This window comes from Oculina patagonica, chromosome 14, assembly GCF_052425735.1.
Source record: "Oculina patagonica isolate OP01 chromosome 14, crgOcupat, whole genome shotgun sequence".
In the NCBI taxonomy this organism is placed as follows: domain Eukaryota; kingdom Metazoa; phylum Cnidaria; class Anthozoa; order Scleractinia; family Oculinidae; genus Oculina; species Oculina patagonica.
The window spans coordinates 3,186,876-3,205,621 of record NC_135771.1 but is presented as its reverse complement, the minus strand read 5'-3'; the positions used below and the strand labels follow the sequence as shown (position 1 = coordinate 3,205,621).

At 40.0% G+C, this 18,746-nt stretch overlaps 2 protein-coding genes across 8 annotated transcripts; one reads left to right on the top strand and one right to left on the bottom strand.

Annotated features, from left to right (window-relative positions):
* Positions 1 to 2,755: 2,755 nt before the first annotated feature.
* On the top strand, positions 2,756 to 14,303 carry LOC144637964 (steroid 17-alpha-hydroxylase/17,20 lyase-like). 7 transcript variants are annotated; one of them, XM_078497047.1, is made up of 2 exons: positions 2,756 to 3,033; positions 12,061 to 14,303. In XM_078497047.1, the coding sequence occupies exon 2, from the start codon at positions 12,080 to 12,082 to the stop codon at positions 13,568 to 13,570; it is 1,491 nt and encodes a 496-aa protein (XP_078353173.1). In that variant the 5' UTR covers positions 2,756 to 3,033; positions 12,061 to 12,079; the 3' UTR covers positions 13,571 to 14,303. The 7 variants fall into 7 exon arrangements, with proteins under 7 accessions (XP_078353173.1, XP_078353177.1, XP_078353179.1 ...); XM_078497051.1 differs by lacking the exon at positions 2,756 to 3,033 and adding an exon at positions 8,144 to 8,260; XM_078497053.1 differs by lacking the exon at positions 2,756 to 3,033 and adding an exon at positions 8,621 to 8,834.
* A 1,437-nt stretch (positions 14,304 to 15,740) lies between these two features.
* On the bottom strand, positions 15,741 to 17,011 carry LOC144638525 (uncharacterized). Its single transcript, XM_078497718.1, has one exon. The coding sequence runs from the start codon at positions 16,911 to 16,913 to the stop codon at positions 16,014 to 16,016; it is 900 nt and encodes a 299-aa protein (XP_078353844.1). The 5' UTR covers positions 16,914 to 17,011; the 3' UTR covers positions 15,741 to 16,013.
* Positions 17,012 to 18,746: the final 1,735 nt, after the last annotated feature.

The window sequence follows — 18,746 nt, the reverse complement described above, 5'->3', positions numbered from 1 at the left end:
ATTCCGGTGTTTAAGCGACGCACGTGGGTGCCTTTGGGTTCTTTACTTTTCGTTGTGTTATTTTTCACGTTGCATACACGTGCACCAAATAAACTAACCCCCTCCAATCGATATGAAGCCAGCTTAGAGGCTCCGTTGCCGGAACAAAGCTCTTGTGCGCTCAATTGCGCCAGCCACGCAGGCCAAGAGACATCTCGGAGACCCAGGTGTAGTTGGTCGGGGCGACATGAGGTAAAACTGGTCGAGGGTTCGAGCCCCAGATCGGACCAACACTCAGGTCCTTAAAGTCCCGTCTCCTGTGTCTTCAGTCTTTGTATAGCAGGGGACGGTGAAAGAACCCGCACACTATTCGCAAAGAGTAGGGCACGAAGCTCCCTTCACGGTTGTGGTCTGGCCTTTTATATGTAGTAAATAAGGGTATGTGTACAGCGCATTTGAACATATACATAAGGAAAATGCGCTACATGAAATGAATTATCATTATCTTGAATAAGGTAGGGAAAATCCCATATTCTTGGTCTGAATAGTGTAAGGATTTCAGAACGCGCACCGCACATACTCACCCCCCCCCCCCCCCCCCCTCAACCCGGTGGTTAACTTAACGCAAATTTTTTTTTTCCGAAATAGTAGATAGTCGAACTAGGACTGGAAAATCTCTTATATAGAGGTTACCCAAGTAACAAGGCAAAACGAGAGCAAAAACGTACAGCGTAGGACGCAAGAGAAATGGGGAGGAGGGAGGTTTCCTCTGATACTATACCACTGATGCTTACACGTATAATTTGAGCTTATATGGAAGTTAAAACTTGGATCGTGGTTCACTTCACGAAATTGTAATAAGTGTTTGTGAAAACAAAAGTGTTCAGTAATGGCCTTATTTGGCCAGATTTGGTGTGTACGCTGAGATAGGTCGACAGTCATAGCGAGCCATATTAGATTCTGTCCGAAAAACTTGAGCCTTTTATCGAGGCTGAAGTGTTAGTGTGCACCTTAACACGTGCACTGATCTCTCGATGCCGATATTTGCTATGGAAGTTATAAGTTAATCCAGAAATTATTTACTATATATAGTTAATAGCAAGAAGCTTTTCTAAAGACATGCCTTACGGCATGAAACTTCGCTGGTTTAACGTATTGTCATGTTTTAAGGTTTTTTTCTATGATCCGAGAAAAAAGTAAAAAATTTCGGCAAAAATAATTTATTCCGGTTGTTTAAGCGACGCACGTGGGTGCCTTTGGGTTCTTTACTTTTCGTTGTGTTATTTTTCACGTTGCATACACGTGCATCCAAATAAACTAACCCCGCTCTTCAAACGATATGAAGCCAGCTTAGAGGCTCCGTTACCGGAACAAAGCCCTCGCTCGCTCAATTCCGCCAGCCACGCAGGCTAGAAGAGAAGTCTTTCAAAATCACAAAAAATAGATGCCGCAAAAATCGCGCAAAAATCACAGATCCGCTAAAACTCCTCAGAAACTTCACGCTTTTCGCAATTGTACGTAGACTACAAACTACAGCCAAATCAAGAACATATAGTGGGCAGTGATCGCTTATTATTATTATTTTTTATTTTATCCCTTCGGAAAATCGCCGCTGAAGGTATAAAAAGAAGTAGTTTCTAGGTATCTAACACAAATAAGTGACGCTATTTTTGCAAGCTTTTATCTGCGAGAAGTCAGGTTTTTCATAATTTCCCTTTCAGAGTCTATTAACATATTGAAGATTGATTTAAATTTTGTGATTTGTTGACATCAAAAGACAACGTAATTGTTTTAAATTACGACCCACACTGCTGGCCCTAAAGGTTATAAAGAGATGCCATTATTATTGCCGGGGTTATATTAGTCCTCAACAAAGTCAAGTACCTTAGCGACAAGATAGGATAATGAATCAAAATATTTTCAAAGATTACAATCATAAATCTTGTTGCGGCAGTGGCTATATTGCTCAACTGTCATACATACGTAGTTGAAAGCCTTCGCAGGCGTTTTACCGCCCTTTTTAAGGGAACTACCACTTCAGAGATACGTCCGCAGCGCTTTAGGAATTTCGTACACGATTCGCAATCCTGTGTTGAGGTTGCTATTCCGTAGTTCTTATCTTGGATCTCAAGAGCGCCATTTGTTTTATCGCGGCCTCTTTTAGTGCCCTTTGTTTTTCCCTCTCAATCGGATACCGATTTGGCAATATAACTGCAAACAATTGCCAGACTTTGAACAGCCAGGAAAAGGCTCCTAAAGAATCAATTCTCGGCTCCAATTCTCTAAGTGCAATGTAGCGCTGAATATTGACGTGCTAAGCCCCAAATACTTGGCTGGTTATATCTTAAGTTCGTTGTATAGGCGAAGAAGCCCCTTCTTCCGAAATAACAAAGTTTAGCTTTCACTAAAAAATTGCATATCGGAAGTTTTCATCAGTGCTCGTTATATAGGTACTAGAGCTGCACCACGTATAACATGATCGGTTGCCAAAAACCTCTTAAATCGTAATAAAATCAGGCCTTCTCACCCCTGTTCAATATAGAATGGAGAAAAAACGTTTTTCCTATAAATGGTTGCAAGGAAGGTGTTTAGGTAATAACATAGTAACAATTTCCTCTGAACAGAAATTGTATTGGTAGTGGTCTTGCGCCTGAAGCTCTGTGCTAAGTTTATGCAGGAATTTGAGAGCAACTTACGCCCTTGTAGCTAGCGGCCATTTGATTTTTGAAAAGTTATATTGGCTCGGATAATATCTTGTATTTCATTGCGACAAAGCCCCGCCGGCAGAGTATTTATAGATCTCATGCCTGCAGTTATTTTGAGATGATCTTCTTGATTTCAACGGATTATAAAACCCGCGTTGCAAATGAAACTCGCGTTAATTGAAGGAAGTTAAGTGCCTTCGAACGATCAATCGTTCTTTTTTTAGCAGCTCTCTGACAGGTGCATACGTAGAAAGTCTGAAACACATCCAGTGTTCAGTCATTTGTATTCAACACGACGCGAAGGCTGTTCTTTCAAACTGACTTCAGCGCAAGCAGTTTCTACACACAGGTATGTGAAACGACTTAGTTCAAAGCTCTTCTCTTGCCCGGGTTTTTTCGCATACGGATCCCAGTTAAACATCCAAGTTTAACTGAAATATTTAATCGAATTTGTAAAACCATGACTTCGATGTAATCTCGCATTATTTAATTTCGCTACTTTTCTAGAAAATAACAATTTATTACTTAAACCGGTTTGATCGAGGCTCTGTGTTCATGATGTTAGGAATATTTTCAGTTTCATTTCTGTCGGTGTTACCGATAGCAGTTCCTTTGCTAGTTGACTAACGTTATTTTGGCAAAAGATCGTTGATGAAAACTCGACATTTACCGAGTTTCCACGTGGTTCAGCGAAGCTTGTTTTTTATCTAAACAAAAGGCGAATACCTTTTATCGTAGTTCCACTGACGCAGTATTTGTTCAGTAAGTGTTTAATTTATTAGCAAAGCACCTTTAGTGCCAGTTTCTCAACCTCTAATGTTCAGTGTTTGCTCTAAAACACTCGGGTGAAATTTGTCAAATGGTATTTTAAGTGGCTCAAACGGACGAAAGATTGTCTTGTAGTGCCATTTCATCGAGAGCCTTTCGCATGAATTTGCAGACACTTGAAAAGTCACTTAACACGATTCAACACTATTTCTACATATAAATATCGCAAATGGCCCACTAAAGTGTCGATAAGAGCTTAAATCTCCGCATGTCGCTCAAATGCTCTCAATGCTGAAAGCTCATGATGGCATCTTGGTCTTCATCTAAACCTAGCCTCAAGAAAATCGGAAACATCAACCTCTCCATCTTGAGAAGGTATTATTCATTCTTTCTCACGTTAATTATTTCTCGCTTTCGGCATGTGCGGTAAATTCCATCTCTTAAAGCGAAACTTCCGAAACCAATATATATCTTTCAGGAGTCCTTAATATAGAAAAGCAGTGCTTTCTCTAGAACGTTGACGTCACCAAAACCACTTACTGCGAATATTAAGCCAGGTATTCAACCCATATCAGTACTAAAGGATGGGATGCATTTCAAATTTGAATAAATCGCTAGTGAAGTTCTAATTTTAAACTTTTAAGATCCGTTAATTCGCCGAAAGAGGCATTTACCGCTGTCAAAAATAACTTCGTAATTTCAATTATTCAATTGTTTTGTTTCTAATTGGGATGTTTATAGGCCATTATGTGAAGAACGTAAAATGTTCGTCTAAATTTTGCGCTTCCACAACGAAGAGCCTAGCCACACCGTAAAAATCGTGTCGGATTTATTGAAGATAACTCTTTTTGGAACTGCAAGTTTTGTTGTATTTTGGCACGTTTAAGGCTGTATTCTTTGCATTACAAATGGAGACAAATCTTAATAGCTACATGACTGCAGCTATACAACAAATATGACAAGGAGATACAAGTAGTTAACGTCACACCGAGTTACCGATAACGGTCGATAAAGATCCTAAAATTTATCAAACACTAAAAGCAAGTCACGTAGACACCAACAAGGTTTGAATCAATACAGTAATTTAACACAAAACTAACTTATTGGGCTGTGATTGGTTAACTTTCTTCATAACATGTCATTAAATAACGAGACTGACGCACAAAAATTGCTTGCTCATTCTGCATTAAAGAGAAGTGCCTCGTCGATCTATAGGCAATTTATTAATGTTATGACGCAAAATTAATTAATCAATAAGAAGCCAATTTGACGCAACTATTCCGGGACTACTTGGAGATTTTGTCTTAAAGTTGCAATGCTCAAGTCATTTGGCTCCTATAACTTTAAGAGAAGAAAATCATTCCGAAGCACTTAACTTTCTTCTTAATCTTTTTCTTCATAAACGCAACGGGGCACTCACTTACTTGACTCCTATCGAGTCGTTAAAGTACAAGAAGTTGTCTGCAAGATGTACATGAGTTAATACGAGAAAAGACTAGCTAGTTGAGTGAGGGGGGGGGGGGGGACAGGAGGGTAAATCTTCCTCCCCCCTACATTTTTTCGCCTAGATTTCTCCAACCCCCCCCCCCCCTTATTTTTGGAACATTTCTCCCTTCCCCCTTCTTGAGTCAGCAAAGAGCTTGTTAATTATTTAATTCGATGTTAATCTGACGTCGTTAATTACTTGCGTATACACTGACGTGTGCTTAGACTGAATGAGGTCTTGAAAGGTTAACCGTCCAAGTGCCTCGTCGATCTATAAGCAATTTATTAATGTTATGACGCAATTAATTAATCAATAAAAGGCCAATTTGACACAACTATTCCGGGACGACTTGGAGATTATGTCTTAAAGTTGGAAGGTCAATTTACTTGGTTTCCACCTTCTTGGCAATAGAAATCACTTGCTGAAGCACTGAATCCTTGAATTTTCTAGCTTCATAAATTATATATATTATTATTCCACAACGGGACACTCACCTACTTAGACTCCTAGAACTTGTCTACAAGACATACATGGGTTAATATGAGTTAAGACTGGCTAGCTACATAAAAAAAAAAAAACCCCCCCCCCCCCAAAAAAAAAAAAAAAAGGGGGGGGGAGGAAACTTGACACCTTCCCAAGGGTATTGACGGGGATTGTAGTTGAGTGAGGGGGATGCGACAAAGGGTGACCCTTCCTCCTCCCTACTTTTTGAGCCAATTTCTCCTTCCCCCCTCCTTTTTTTTTCTTTGTTTTTTCCCCCCCCCCCTTTTTTTTTACTTTTTTTTCCCCCCCCCGTATTTTGCTCCCCTCTTGAGTCAGCAAAGCTAAGAGCTTGTTAATTATTTAATTCGATGTTAATATACGTCGTTAATTACTTGCGTATACACTGACGTTGGCTTAATTTGACTAAATGAGGTCTCAAAAGATTTATCGTTGAAAGATTAACCGTCTAAGTGCCTCGTCCATCAATAAGCAATTTATTAACGTTATGACGCAATTAATTAATCAATAAAAGGCCAATTAATTTTGACACAACTATTCCGGGACTGCTTGTAGATTATGTCATATAGTTACGAGGTCAAGTCACTTGGTTTCCAACTCCTTGGCAATAAAAGCCATTCTGAAGCATTGGATCTTTTAATCTTTTAGCTTCATAAGTTTATTATATATTCCACAACGGGACACCGTCACTTACCTAGACTTTCTATCAACTCGTTTAAGTATAAGAACTTTTCCAGCTTGTCTACAAGATGTACATGGGTTAATATCAGTAAAGACTAACTAGTTGAGTCAGCAAAGACCTCGTTAATTATTTAATTCGATGTTGATGTAAGTCTTTAATTACTTGCGTATTCACTGACGCGTGGACTGAATGAGGTCTTGAAAGATTTACCGTTAACGTTGTTTCCTCGTTTGTAATTTGTCTAAGAATCTCCAAAACTTAGCAAAACTCGATTACAATATTGTTCCAGCCTCAGTATTCTTTACTCTTTGTCTTTCCCCTCCTTTTTATCTAAAGAAAGCTTAAGGAGAACTGGACGAAAGATACCATGAGTCAGTTCTTGCCTTGTTTCTTCCGTGACGTGACTGTGCTATTTTTAGAAAACAATTACAATCAAATCGTCTGATCTCTTGCCCACCAAGGCATAATCGCGACATCCAAAAAACATCACGCAACAAAAGTTATTGGCCTTGCTCGAGCTGCGTCACGCTTTGTGCGTGAAAAAAAAATAGTTTAAGTTTTTCAAGATCGCTACTTGCAATAGTATTTTTGTTTTTTTATTACCACTTGCGTGCACTTCTACCTCAGAAAGCTATTATTTTGAAAGTTCTTCAATTTGAAAGGAATTTTATACATTAGAAAAATAACTTCAGATATCGTGACATTGCCCTTGCTTGCGTGCATGTCTTGGATAGTTGGTCCAGGAAAACTCACGATTTTAATGACTTAAATTTATTTTAATCTCTGTTACACAAAAATTCAACAGAACAGTTCAAAATATAGAACGAGACAGTTTAAAATAAAATTTATTGCCGGTTAATATGAGTGGTTAAGGATTCCAAACATTTTAAGACGTATTTGAACCAAGATTTTCAAATTCCATGAAGTGTTAAAATAGACCAAAAAATAGTTCAACCGATAAAATTGACTTTACATAACTGAGACGGCACCTGTATATGGATTCACGACCTCGAAAACACGAGAACTACATGAAGTGGGAATAAACTGTCATTTTTCAATGAATTAGTGTTGATAGCTACCCAATAAATAAAACTATACTGGAACATTAGCTCACATAACGATTACATCGCACGCGAAAAGCACGAAAAACGACTCGGATTTCGTGATTGTTTCAAAACACTTTTCGCGTCTCATATCCGATGAACTATTTTTAGTTATTGTAAGTTGTTGTCTTTATGTAAAACGATTTGACAAAACATTTTACAACGAATTTTGAAACAATGGATACAAAAGAACATTTCCCACTCTAATCTGTTCAATGTCTTAGTGCTAGTATCAAAAGATTGAATGACTTTTGCTTGTTTGTTAAAGTGATTCACGCACCGTTAAGTGGCTTAAACGCACGTAAAAGAGCGAAAAATGCAAACTCCATTGTGCCGGTAAAACTCCTGAAAAAATAATTTTAAAATTCAAAAGTATGATCAGAAGCTTCGCCAAAGCTGCCAATTTACACGTGTAAGAAGGACAAATATTCGATTTATGAAAGAGAAATATTTATTCTTGCTATATGGAATGATCTATATCAGCCCTTAAAAAATCAATTGATACGTTTAAGAATGTCCGCAGTGTCGCGACGATAGTTTTATATTAGGCACTGGTATGTTTTACTCTCAAATCGAAATAAAATAAAACAGTTTTACAGTGTTTTGATTATTTTGACAGTTTCTTTTTCTTTTACACTTGTTTTCCGGTATGCTCCACCTCTTTTCAATTAAAGATGTTCTTAAAACCCACGCAGGCAAATTTTCAGGACATAAGTGATTATTTCCTTCGCGAAACCCACCCACGAATTTATCGTTATTTCCTTTGTGGTAGATTATAACACAGGAAACAATTAACAAACGCTTGTGTGGCATTAATGCGGATATCCATGTTTGCATTTAATTTTGAATAGTATATAAAGAGGGTTAGTTTTCTGAGGCGATTAAGCTGAGTGTCTTTGTACAGTTAGACGGTAGACGTCGGTAAACTCGCCGAGTAGATCCGTTTTCAGCTGAAAGAGCAGTGAAGAGATTGAGCAATTTTTGAAATACCAATCTTCAAGAGTCTTCAATCATCGGTATTCAACAGGGTTTTAAGGTTTGTAGCATTTGTTTCGGTTTATTTGACTTTGTTGATTTGCCTTCATGTCAACGGAAGGTGGTCATATCTATTTCGTAACTCACTCTATAAACTTTCGCTAAGATACCCTTTTGAGATCTAATATAATCAAATCAAAAAAATATCCATGGCATGCTAATGATTGTTATGGCTATCATCGAGTGGCTAAAGTTTATGTCTCCCACTAAAGCTTTTGTCCAAACCTGCACATCGGAAATTTGTTTAAAATTGAAGGGCCGAAACTTGGCAGAATTCCCTGAGACTTATTACAATTCTCCGGTGAAGTAAACTGATATATAGTTACATTGGTACATTTGCCGTGCTGGGAGATCGTTTTATCGCGGGCAATGCGCAAAAAAGCATTCCAATAATTTGCAAATTATTCAAAGCCTGTTTTTAATGGTCATCCACTCAACATTAATTGAGGCTGGACACCTCAATCAAGATTTAGTCAACCGCATACGTCGAAGCAGCTAGATCTATTTAATCGCTGCAATTGTACTTCAAAGGGAAGATAAACATTTGAAGCGCAACTTGTGCTCGGCGTCAAAAGGTAGCAAGTATTTGCAGTTTATAAAGAGCCCCATGTAAGTTTATTATCGTTTTAATATTCTTTAAGTAGTTTTCGTCAAAGATAGATCATCGTGAATTCCATAGTCTATCTTGTTCGCTCATGGATTTAACTTTCACCGACATAAATTCGCATCCCTGATGCGTGCTAATAAGGCAGTCCTTGCACAAATAGGTAAGAGTAAATTGCCACGTTGCTGAGCGGCCTAGAACTATATCAGTCCGGCATTTATAGGAACTAATCTACAAGCCTGATATTATCTTTAAAGCTTATTTTGCTTTAAATTGCTTTTCTAGCTGATTTATTGAGCAATTAAACTCAGCCCGGCTCTCTCCTGTGATCGAGGTAAATGCTTTAGCAATTGATTGACTCAAAAGCCTTGCATAATTCTTAAAATTGAGCTATATTCTTGGGCTTGGAGTAAATGAAATCTTCAGCGGCTCTCAATGCACTTGTCTGCTGTCATATCGATGGATGCCTAGCATTGCATTCGCAAAATTTGCAACAAATATGGGAATTTTGATGAGTTAGTATTATAGCAAGTGGAATTCTGTATGTTTCTATAGGGACGCATGACTGATTGTGATAATTGCTACAACCACAAGATGAATATTTGCAGGCCTGAAATTTTTTCTACACAGAAGTTCATCATAAGATTCACTCGTGATTACTTGTGTTAATATACCCGCCACGGCAAATATCATTCCCGGGGGTCCGACCGTTCAACTGAGAAAGTTAAATGAAGATATTATGCCACCCAGGCAAAGTTCATTTGACTGATAACGGACTATGATCTTTACTCCCCATAAAAAAACCGCCTTCAAAAAGCAGAAGAGGTCGGCGGATAAGAAGACAATTATAAGAAAAAAGCTACTGAATTAGATCCTCAAGTACAAAGTATACTGCAATCAAGTGGGTATATCTTATGTATAATTTTTTATATATCATAGACTTCGATCGGTCTTTTTTCTGTTCTCAAGGCAAAAACATTGTTCTGGACTTCGCGACGAGGTAGATGGGTTATAAACTCGGAATAAATGGATAGTTAAAAAAGCGTACACTTGTTTTAAGAGAATTCCGTTCTTTTAAAGTAAAGCTTTTTTGGGAGAATTTAACCTGACGATTTCGACTTTACGAGCGATGTTAACTTCGATACTTGTTCGGCAATTAATGCTTTCGTTAAAAAGGCCTCTTTTGAAGCTATAGAAATATTTTTGAAGTAAATCAATTTTTATCTCTTCTGCCAGAAGGACCAAAAGAATTAGTCTTGATAACCATACTGTACAAATATTACTGAAATTCATGATTCAAAGCACGATTTATACTTGTTAGCAGATTTCGAAACACATGACAACGCGTGTTGAAACGACACAAAATAAGCATGCCACAGCTTTGAGGGGGCTTATTGATCTCTCGCCATGGATTTTCCGGTGTTTGGAGAACAAGAAAGACTTGTGCTTGTTAGTACAGGAAATTACCTTAGAGCGAGAATAACTGAAACATCCATGAGGGATGGGAGGGCGGGGACCTCATAGGTACTCTCATTAGGAAACCATACGGGGCTTTTCATTGTAACAGGATGGCGCTAAGGTGTTTATATATTTGGAGGGCGTGATACAATCAAAGGCATTCTACGTAACAAGTGGATCTTGCGAAATCCAACACCACAATTTTACTAGAAGCGCATGCTTTCAAATGAAACATCCCTCTCTAAGTCCTTCTGGTGAATGTATTAGCCTGTTCGGTCATGCGTACGGACAAGACAGTACGTAATTATTACGTTACGCAGCCCTTATATTGTGATCGAACGGCAAACGGCACGCTGAGCGGAAAAGAGCTTTTCAGGAAGCGATCCAGGAAATGAATTGATGACCCGTTGAGACTTATTGAACAGCATGTTATGGATTAGTATCGAGACGTTCTTGACAGTTTGTAGTGTACTTGGCGCACTTAGCTCGTTCAGTTTACTAATGTACTAATTAGCTTTGCTAAGCTGGATGGCTGTCTCGTACTGCCGGAAAAAAGCGGTTTTATAATGTACTTCTACGCTATTGTTTTCTTGAATCTCTTCGCTATTGAGTGCGTACATTTTATTGTGAGGGTTAATCCATGCAAATAAGGCGAATTAAAGTTGCGGCGCTTCGCGCGCTTACACAATCGAGATTCTTAATACAAAAACACTCAGTGCAGTCGGCAAGTTTACATTTTCAATACGAGTCTGCTCATCTGTCATCTGCAAAACTCTTCACAAAAAGTCCAAGGTCCTTCTTAAAGTCTGCAATAACGTCTGCCTCGTGACCCGACCCAGTCCTCGAGTGGATTTTACGACGAAATTTTCTTGTAAGTTCGTCCGAACCTTTGCAAACTGAACATATCTAGAAAAGAGGACTGCAAAATCCAGAATACGTAAGTTTCTGTTTTGAGAAATTGATGTTATTGAAGCAAATTGACCAGCTTTTTGTTTCTTTTTTATGTGTATGCATTTTGATAGCTTTTTTATTGTCTCGACTGAGCGAGGGGTTTCGTCATATCGGACGACTTCAAGTGTTTGATTGTTTATTTTAATCGGTGATGTCGATAACAACGACAATCGATTAAAATACCTTCTGATGTGTTTATATAAGACTTGCATCGTACTTAAGGCATGTTGGACAAGTTTAGTGCGCTCTACCCCAAGTTAACGACTTGATATCCATTGTTCATTCTACAGCGAGATGATCGGGTCATGTCATTTGTATTTGTATAGTTTCAAAGCCATTTATTGGGTTACTTAAAAGCTCTATGCATTTACACAATTTTTCTGTTCGAAATCTTGGAACTTTTTGACGGTGTTTAGGGGCATAGTCTAAAACCTGGACTGGACTCTGGACTGGACTCTGGACTCTGGACTCTGGACTCTGGAATCTGGACAATTTTTTTTTAATATCTTCATTAAATAAAAGAAAAAAAAATGACCATGAGTCCATAGTCCAGAGTCCAGAGTCCAGAGTTTTAGACTATTCCATTTAGGTAATAAAAAGCTACCAGTAAACCAGACAATAGCAGGCGGTTAACAAACAAAGACATGTCAAATAAATGATAGATAAATAACTGATTTTTATTTTCTATACATTTCGTAACTGCGCGTGGTTTTGTTGCTTGCATAAAGCAAAGCTGAGAAATCTACTGCGATCCACACTTAACTGGGTTCTTTTCTATCATTTAACAGATAAACCAATAGAAACACCATGGCTCTGGAGTTATTGGCACTTGCTGTAGTGGTCATAACCGCTGTACTTCTATACAGCGCTGTTTCACACCTGAAGGAAAACACGAAGCTGCCACCTGGTCCCGTTCCTCTCCCGATCATTGGCAACATGCTACAAATGGGAACAAAACCGCATCTTGGCCTGACGAAGCTCGCCAAGAAGTTCGGCAAGGTATTTCGGCTGACCGTCGGAATCCATCGGATCGTGGTCGTAAACACCATCGATCTAGCCAGGGAAGCACTCGTGAAGAAATCCAACGACTTCGCAGGCCGACCTCGCCTTTACACGGCCGATCTTATATCCAGAGGAGGGAAAGATATCGCTTTTAGCGACTTCAGCCCGACATGGAAACTACAGAGGAAAATCGCACACTCCGCGCTGAAGATGTTTGGACAAGGGATTAAGCCGATAGAAGAGAAAGTTTGCCAGGAAATTGACGAGCTCATAAAACGGTTTGAGACAGTGGAAGGGCGCGCACATGACCCTCAAGATGACATCATCTTGGCTGTGATAAACATCATATGTGCGTTTGTATTCGGATCTCGTTACGATCTCGATGACCCTGAGTTCTACACAATCCTTCGCTATAACCAGCAGTTTGTACAAGGATTCAGGGCTGGAAATCTGGTGGATTACTTCCCCTTCATGCGCCATTTCCCCACTAAGGGATTACAACTGATCAAGCAGGCCGTCAAAGACCGCGATTTTATCCTGCAAAAGAAGTTTGACGAGCACAAGAACACTTACCAGGATTGCGTGACGCGTGACCTCACCGACGCCTTGATAAAAGCCATGCGAGAGTCACAGGCCGAAAACCCCGGGAAAGTGTTACCACTTACTGAAGATCACGTGGTTTTAACGATGAATGACATCTTCAGCGCAGGACTGGAAACAACCTCGACGTGCGTACTCTGGGCGCTTGCGTACTTAGCTCTTAATCCAAAGGTGCAAGAACGACTCCATCAGGAACTTGATGACGTCATTGGGAGAGAGCGCCTGCCTGAGCTGGCAGACAAGCCCAACTTGCCATATACGGAAGCGACCATTTATGAAGTGCTGCGGTATAGTTCGTTGGTTCCTTTGCTTTTCCCGCACTCAACCACAACAGATACCACACTGAACGGATTTGACATTCCTCAGGACACGATTGTGTTGTTTAATGTGTGGGCTATGCATCATGATGAAAGCGAGTGGGAGAAACCTCATGTATTCGACCCTTCACGCTTCCTCGATGCTGAAGGCAAACTTATTTGCCCTGGAACTCTCAGTTACCTGCCGTTCGGAGCTGGAAGGCGCGTGTGCCTGGCTGAATCCCTGGGGAAAATCCAACTGTTCCTCTTCATATCTCGCTTGCTACACAAGTTCCGCTTTAGTGTTCCACACGACGCAAAGGAACCGGATTTGGAGGGAATCTTCGGTGCCAGCTTATGCCCCAAGCCATATCACCTGTGTATAGAGAGGCGTTACTAGAACCCACTGCCAGTTGGCCTATTATGATGGTTATAAAAATAACAAAGGCGCGTTCAGAAAGAACGGTCGGACACAAGAATTGTGTCACACTTGCTCCCGTGGTTTTGTGACAGGATTAAAACGTCAAGAACTGACTTTTGAACGTATAGAGTGACAACGGAAGAGATTCGAAAATACGCTCTATGTTCACTCCCATTTTACTTGTATAAGGGCAATGTCCCTGAGTTCCAACTAAGACAATTGAAATACATAAGTTAAGAAACAATAACGTATTTGCTCTGGAGTGCAAACAGGTTTATGTAACTTGAAAACAAGTTCAACCACGGATTATTTTAGTAAAACATGCTGACTCAGCCAAATGACAAGAGTAACTTACAGAACTTCCTATAGTGCGAAGTATGATCATAGCAACTCGCGAGAAAAAGTTTTTATTTTAACCAGAAGGCTGAATATAACATATAAATGTAATGATGGTTTCAATATCCTACTACATGACATTACACCGTTTAAATGATAATAATTTACTTGACCTTGACCAATATTGGAAGTGAAAAGGTTAATACCTATATTTGATACAACAGTGAAAAAAACATCAGTCGGTGAAGACCTGGAAGCCATCTAAATTCCAGCATTTAACGTTGGATAGACATTGTATAAAGGAAAACTAATGTTGTAAGTACAAGTTCACTTGCGTGATTGACACATGTAAAATAAACGTTTACTTAAAAATTTACCTAACGTATTCGGTGTTCTTATTCGTAAGTGGGAGGAACACTTATCAAAAACAACGTTTAGCTCTAAAACTCGATGTGTATCTTTGACAGAGTTGCATGCTGGCCTGGCGTGTCCATCCTCTTAATCCATCTCGTCATCCATGACTTGACTTCCGGCACAAAGAGATTCAAGTCATGTCAGGTCATGTCATATACTCCCATAGAACCTCTGTCCTCCCAGAAACATAAATGGCCGTTTTCATACTCTAGACGCATAATCAGTCTGAATGAACTTGGCCAAGTTAATTGTTTGGTGCACCTGGTCTCGATTCAAAGACGTGCACGAGGCAGATTTTTGCGTTACGGCCAACTTTTCGCTTAAGTGCGTCTTGAATAACGAACTAAGAAACGAACTTGGCCGAGACGGTTAATACGTGCATCTGATAATCTAAGCGTTTGCATGTCTTCTCTCGCTATGGGGGGGGGGGGGGGGGGGGGCGGAGAGAGAGAGACCCTGGGAACAAGGCTGGGTTAGGTGTCGACTCTGTAGTCAGGAGCCCACGACCACTACTGTAGTATAAAGTATAAAGTTTGTGATTCTACTGGTCCTCTAGTGTAGCAGTTGCTATTGTTTTTGGGGTAGGGACATTGTTCCTGTTGTTTGTTCTATTGTTCTCTCGAAGGGTAGCAAGGCATTCATGTGAGACCTTGCAAAAGCTGCTAGCCGACCGAACAGCGTTCTGAGTTTTGTCCTGGGCTCCTGGTTTTGTTTTGTACGTGTTTAAATTATTAGGGTGATGGTTCAGACATTTGATTCCATTTGACAACCCACGGTACATGTAGCGCTATATTTATAGACTCAATGTTTTAATTAATTTCTATTTAATCCTGAGCGTTTTGTGCTAAACGTGTTTAAAAGTTCGTCAATTCTCCTCAAAGTTCGCACGAACACTGCACCTTCCGGCACTCGTTCCAGACTTCCGTACTGTCCAAGGTAACATGCGAGAAGACTGGGTACCGATTTCAGCGTTCTTAATCCAATATGGCAACCAAAACAAACCACTCGAAAACGTCTGAAATCTTCTAAAAAAAATCTACGGAAAATCTATTTCTAAACATGACTGCTTATCGTAAACTATAGACAGGAAACGAAACTTTCCATATCAAGATCCCGGTTGCTTTCTCACCTATCACCATAATCACCGCTTTAGGGCTTCGTTCCGGCTGAACTCATCGATACGTCGCAACTGAGTTCACTGAACATATCATACTACTACTGTTTTGTAGACCGTAGGCTTGGCATAAACTCGATTTAATGAGCGTTTCTGGTGAAGGCGGCCTTTTTGCGATTTATGCTATATTTCCCTGACAATTCGTCCCTAATATTATCAGTTACGTCGCCGAATTGAACGCGATCCTGAAGAAATTATACAGATGTGAACAGCCGGATAATCATCAGTGGGCATTGTTTCAATTATTTTAATACACGGTATAAACCCTATTTTTATCATTATATAAAGCAATCTATACTTTCTCATTTCACTTATTATCATCAAGTAAACCTCATGTAGTGTGTGCCGGACACATCTCCCGGGAGTATTGAATCGAATGAATCAGTTTATCGAGCGAAATTAAATAGATATTCAATCCATTTGCTTGAATACTCCGGAACCTGCAGCATGCGCAAAGCATCGCATAATTTGTAAAAAAATATCTCCTATTAAACGATTTCATGTTCTGAGTTTTTCACAGCCATTATACACATCTGGGTGTTCATCTGGGCTTTTATCCGTTGGAAATTCAAACCAATTTTCTCCATACTGTGACTCTAATTCTTCCCTCCAGTCGTTCTGAACAGGAAGCGTGAATCCTTCGAATGGTAATCTCTTCAAAGGGTACACAGAGCTGTCTACATCAGGCAATACAAAGATGTCTAACATAAGGCCGTCATGCCATTTACAACCATGAACCATACAGTACCTATAACAGCTATTTCTATCGCGGAGTCTTGGGTTCCACGTCGCTTGATATATACCAACTATTTTATGCTCGTGTAAACCCCACCGGCTTGGATCTTCCGGTCTCAAAGGTGGATCGCTTTTGCAGTTTTGAAAAAAAATATCATCTGGTAGCTCTTTCGCCGCAACTTGAAAAAATTTAACGTAGTCCTTCAAAGGAATTTCAAGATCTGCGTCTACGTCCCAGGGAACAAATCCCTGATGTCTCGCAGCACCCAGTAAAGTGCCACGCGAAATCCAGTAGTAGATTTCATGTTTCTGCGCGAGTAGGTCAAAGATGCGTAACATTCGTGTCAAGATGAGCTGTGCTTGCCGCGTACGAAATTTCGTGTAGTTGCGACGAATATCAGGGCACTGAAAAGTGCCATTGATCAAGTCGCATCTTCCTCCAAGTTCTGTGTATAGCTTTGGGCACATTTCGCCCCATTCGAATGTAACTTTACAATGTTTTCCAGTGCGATTAATATAATAGGGAGATGCCACGTCTGTAGACTTGCCGCGTTTTATCGCTGGAAAAAGTGATGTGGAATCCATTTGGAAAACGAAAATCAACAGAAAACATATCGCAGCTAAGATCAAACCGAACAACAGAGACGTTGCTGTTCTGTTCATTCTGAAATCATTGATTACATGATTCTTCGCTCGTTGTTTGCGCGGCGCATCTGCTGCGTGCTTGCTGGCAGGTGTAGATAATTATGTACATCACAATTAGTATAATATTTACATAATGTCAAAGTGTCACGCAATCTTGAAAATTTTTCCGTGACGCGCGTGCCCAAACAACGGTCGTACGTGTCGGAGGCTACGTGAAGCGTGGACTGATCTAAATATTTACCGTGTGGCGAGAAATGGTGAAAGCCCTCTGCCACCAACGTAGTGTTTTAAAGCCAAAAGAAATTCAACCACAAACTGACAAACGCGGGATTATTTTATATCATGCGTGCGCGCGCAAATACAAATGCGCAGCGTTCAACGCACGTGATGGAATTTTCTTCCGTATCAATCGTAAAACGGAGATGGCATTTATTTAGGGGGTTTTAAATAGATTGTGCATTTCCTAAGTCGTCATTTTAAGTGGTGATGTAACCGGAAAATTAAAGGATTGTTTGGAACGAAATTACAAACCATTTGTGACGTAAACAAAGACATACGGCGCTCACGGAGGTTTGATCGAAGGAGAAAATGTAGTGTTCCAGTTTCATACGTCATGAAGCAATACCAGTAAAATTTTTTGTTTTCCATTGTCCTTTCTGTCGTGGCAATCCACAAATGCCTTGAAGTGGGACATTTGAACAAAAATCTTACCATACCCTGCTGGAAAGCGATACAACAGGAATGCCTAGTAACAAAGGTTTAAGTCACACAAAAATGAACGAAAACGTGACGAAAAGGCAGTTGTCTCCTATAAGTGCGTTGGCTGAGCCACTTGGTGCAAATCCACCCTAGACCCTTGGCGTTTTCCTCCTCACTCGGGCGAGCGCGAGGTCCATGTAAGGGCCTGGGAACTGGTGTCATTCGGTGACGTCACGAATTTCGCGCCAAATCGATAAGCGGAAAGGGAACGTCTGGGTACTAGGCTGGTGCAAATCTACCAGCAGATTTTTTTCCCCTAAAAAAGAAGGCTTTTGGGGTAGAAGCGAAACGGAGTTTTTCGTCTGATCTGCAATGCGTCATCTTGTACCCAGGTTCTTCGATCTCGCGCGTTCAAATCCAACCATGAATGTGTTTATATTGCTAGAATAGTATGTTGCCTCTGGAAAATGGTTCTTGAAATTAAATAATAAATTCTAAAAAATAGAGAAAATAATTTGAATTTTTACTCCCCTGCTACTAACCGTATCTTTCGACATCTCTTGATCTCCGCTTTTGTTTGAAAGGCGTCGAAGAAGGGTAAAGAGACAGGGCCACTCTGGTGCTAGGAAGATCAGAGAAACGGAAGGGAAAATTGTTAATATTTTGTCCCGAAGTTTTAATATTACTTTCCAGCCGTGAAATACAGAAGTGCGATATTCTTTTATTTGGTTGTCAAGTTTATTCACAGTTATTGTCGTTGTTTGAACAATTCTCGTCGAAAGGATTTAAGATGGCGCCTTAACTGTATTCAAATACCGTAGAATTCCGGTTATAAGCCCCCCCGCTTATAAGCCCCCCCGGTTATAGGCCCATCTACCTGGAAACAAAAAAATACATCCGATTATAAGCCCCCCGGATATAAGCCCCCCTCTACCGGATGACAGTACTGAACAGGGCTAAATGTTGCTTTATTATGCGTTTTTAACTTAAAAACGTATTTCGATCAACACTCCCGAGGTGCGTTTCGAAACGTTTTATTCATTCCGCTTATAAGCCCTCCCGGATATAAGCCCCTCCGCTTATAAGCCCACCGAAAAACCCTTACGAAGTTGTATAAGCCCAGGGCTTATAACCGGAATTCTACGGTATACA